This window comes from Monodelphis domestica, chromosome 5, assembly GCF_027887165.1.
Source record: "Monodelphis domestica isolate mMonDom1 chromosome 5, mMonDom1.pri, whole genome shotgun sequence".
NCBI lineage: Eukaryota > Metazoa > Chordata > Mammalia > Didelphimorphia > Didelphidae > Monodelphis > Monodelphis domestica.
The window spans coordinates 218,090,248-218,092,906 of NC_077231.1; the positions used below are offsets into that span (position 1 = coordinate 218,090,248).

Below are 2,659 nucleotides of genomic sequence, written 5' to 3' on the forward strand. Positions count from 1 at the left end.
GTTGGTGATGTTCACAAAATTTTACTGAGGCAATTGATCAAAGGAGTTTGAAGACCATTGTTTTATGCCATAGACATTCTGAAAAAAAAAACATATACTCATACAACGACTCTCATACACATATAGATCTCTTATAAAGAAAAGCACTTTTAAGCAAAACCAATCTAAGCAGTGACCTCGTCTGATAGTATATGCAAACCTTTTCTCCAATAATCCCTGATTTTTTCGTTGAGAGAAGGGATGTGTATTTCAGCTTCTGTCCTCTGGGCACTGCCATTAAATTGAGTTCGTCTGTATTCAAACTGCTGTTTTGAGTTATGGTATTATACTCCATATATATATTTTTTCCTCCTGTTTCTCCTTTGTTGAGCCTACATTAGTTCATTCAGGCTAAAATGTTCATTTGTTATCTTTCCAGTAACAAGATGATAAGGTGTTGGGTAGAAAGTGTGGAGCTAATGACCATTCACAACTTGGGGGTTCTGATTTTCAAGATCCTACATAGAAAATTATATTGGAGAGGAAAAGAGATAAATGCATGTAACACATACCACAAACTTACCCCTTCTTTTAGCTCATAATCTACTTCAAATTCTTGCCCACACAATGATCTCCTTCAAACTGAGTAATATTGTAGCAAATCAATGGCATTGGTGCCAAATGGGAACAAGCTCCTTGAAGGAAAGTGAACTTGTCCTGAATATATTTAAGGACAAGAAAACTTGTTACTATTGGATCATTCTGACAAGGAACTAACTTAAAGAATGAACATTCAGAATTACCAAATAATAAAAAAAATACAGTTTTCATGGATATATTCCTTGGGAAGGTCTTACCCTTAAAGAGATGATAGCAGTGCTTCATCCCATCTCTCAGAACTTCTTTGACTTTATCATTCCGCAGAGTGAAGATAAAGGGTGTCAGGAATGGGGTTACCACTGAAATCATTAAGGAGACAATCCTGTTATACTCAGCTGCCTGGGTCTGCTTGGGTTTCACATAAAGAAATAAGCAGGTTCCATAGCCAATTATTACAAAGGTGAAGTGAGAGGCACAGGTAGAAAAGGCCTTTCTTTGGCCAGAGGCTGAAGAGATCTTCAGGATAGTGGAGATTATATAAGTATAGGAGATGAGAGTGGGAAGCAAAGAGCCAAAGAGGATAACAACAGCCATCAAGAAGAGAATAAACTCTAAGAAAGTTGTGTCTTCACAGGAAAGCTTCAGCAATAGCCCTCTTTCACAGAAAAAATGGTTCACAAAAGTTGACTTGCAGAAGGGGAGTTGAAAAGTAGCATAGACTGGCCAGATTTCAATAAGAAACCCAAGTAACCAGGCCATTATCACCACTGAGATACAAACTTGATTGTTCATGATGATGTTGTATCTCAGGGGGTTACAGACAGCCACATAACGATCCACTGCCATTGCTCCAACTAATATAAATTCTGTTGTCCCAAAAGAGAGATACAAGAAGAGTTGAGTGATACAGTCAGAGAAAGACATGGTCAGTAATTCAGACATTAGCAGGCCCCCTAGCATTGGTGGAATGATAGTGGAGGTAATCAGGATGTCCAGGAAAGACAAGTGACCCAGGAAGAAATACATGGGAGAGTGTAGTCTATGATCAGCACAGACGATCACAATGATTATCATATTTCCCATTATAGTCACAAAGAAGGAGAAGAAGAATATGGCAAAAAGTGTGTGACGGAACTCTGGAGAACCAGAAAAACCTTCAATGTAAAATTTGATGACTCCAGAGTGATTCCCCACCATTCAGTCCTCTGTTCCTTCTGAAAGCTAAAAGGCAAAAGAGAGTTAGCATTATCCATCAGAAGTCCTAATTCTAAAATATATAAAGATCTTGTGTTTGTTGTTTTCATCCTCTGCTCATAGAATATATTTCAAGATCAAGTCTAATTGGTAAGAAGTGGTATTAAATCATTAATCTGATGATCACAACTAAATGTCAATGAATGAATTCCCTTTCTGGTCTATGAATATGAAATAGTGACATAGCATAGAAATCACAGAAAGCCACAGACACACTTTTATCATTTCACAATTTGTTTCTCATTTCCCATTACAATCAACCTGACATTGTTGCCCTGACTGCTAACAATAAATTATTTATTATCATTTTTATTTCTTTCTATAGCTCATTCCTTTCCCCATATTTATAATCTGATAAATTCTGTTTTCTTCTAATCTACATCTTCTTTTCACCTCCACCCACCTTATGAGAGTAGAACGACACCATCAAGCACTAGATATAGTCTCTTCCTCCATTTCCTCAATAATTAAGTATCTAGTTCATATCATTCATATACACTTTTTATTACTAGAAACAGCCTAGAATATTATGAACAGAAGAAACCACAGGTACATGCAACTAAGCCTCACTCATCTGTAAATGAGGAAACATGCTCAGAAAAATAAGGGTGTTGTTCAAGGTTACACAACTGATTATTTGGAAAGGTGGGAATAGAGCTCACATCCCTTGACTCCCATGTTCAATTTCTTTCCCTCTGAAATCCATCTTCTCCTTTATAATTTCCAGTTTTTCACATTGTTATCTTCCTTTCCTCATGAGTTGCCAGGATGAGAGCTCCCTCCCATATTCTTGGGCATTCTTGGATGAAATCCTCACATTACCTGC

General features: G+C 37.1%; 1 protein-coding gene across 2 annotated transcripts; it reads right to left on the bottom strand.

The window, feature by feature from the left end:
• Positions 1-248: 248 nt before the first annotated feature.
• LOC107649970 (olfactory receptor 9A4-like) lies at positions 249-1,902 on the bottom strand. Of its 2 annotated transcripts, none has more exons than XM_056797320.1 (2): positions 837-1,902; positions 249-497 (listed from the first exon to the last, which is right to left on the bottom strand). In XM_056797320.1, the coding sequence occupies exons 1-2, from the start codon at positions 1,774-1,776 to the stop codon at positions 490-492; spliced, it is 948 nt and encodes a 315-aa protein (XP_056653298.1). In that variant the 5' UTR covers positions 1,777-1,902; the 3' UTR covers positions 249-489. The 2 variants fall into 2 exon arrangements, with proteins under 2 accessions (XP_056653298.1, XP_056653297.1); XM_056797319.1 differs by lacking the exon at positions 249-497 and adding an exon at positions 536-696.
• Between the last annotated feature and the right edge of the window lie 757 nt (positions 1,903-2,659).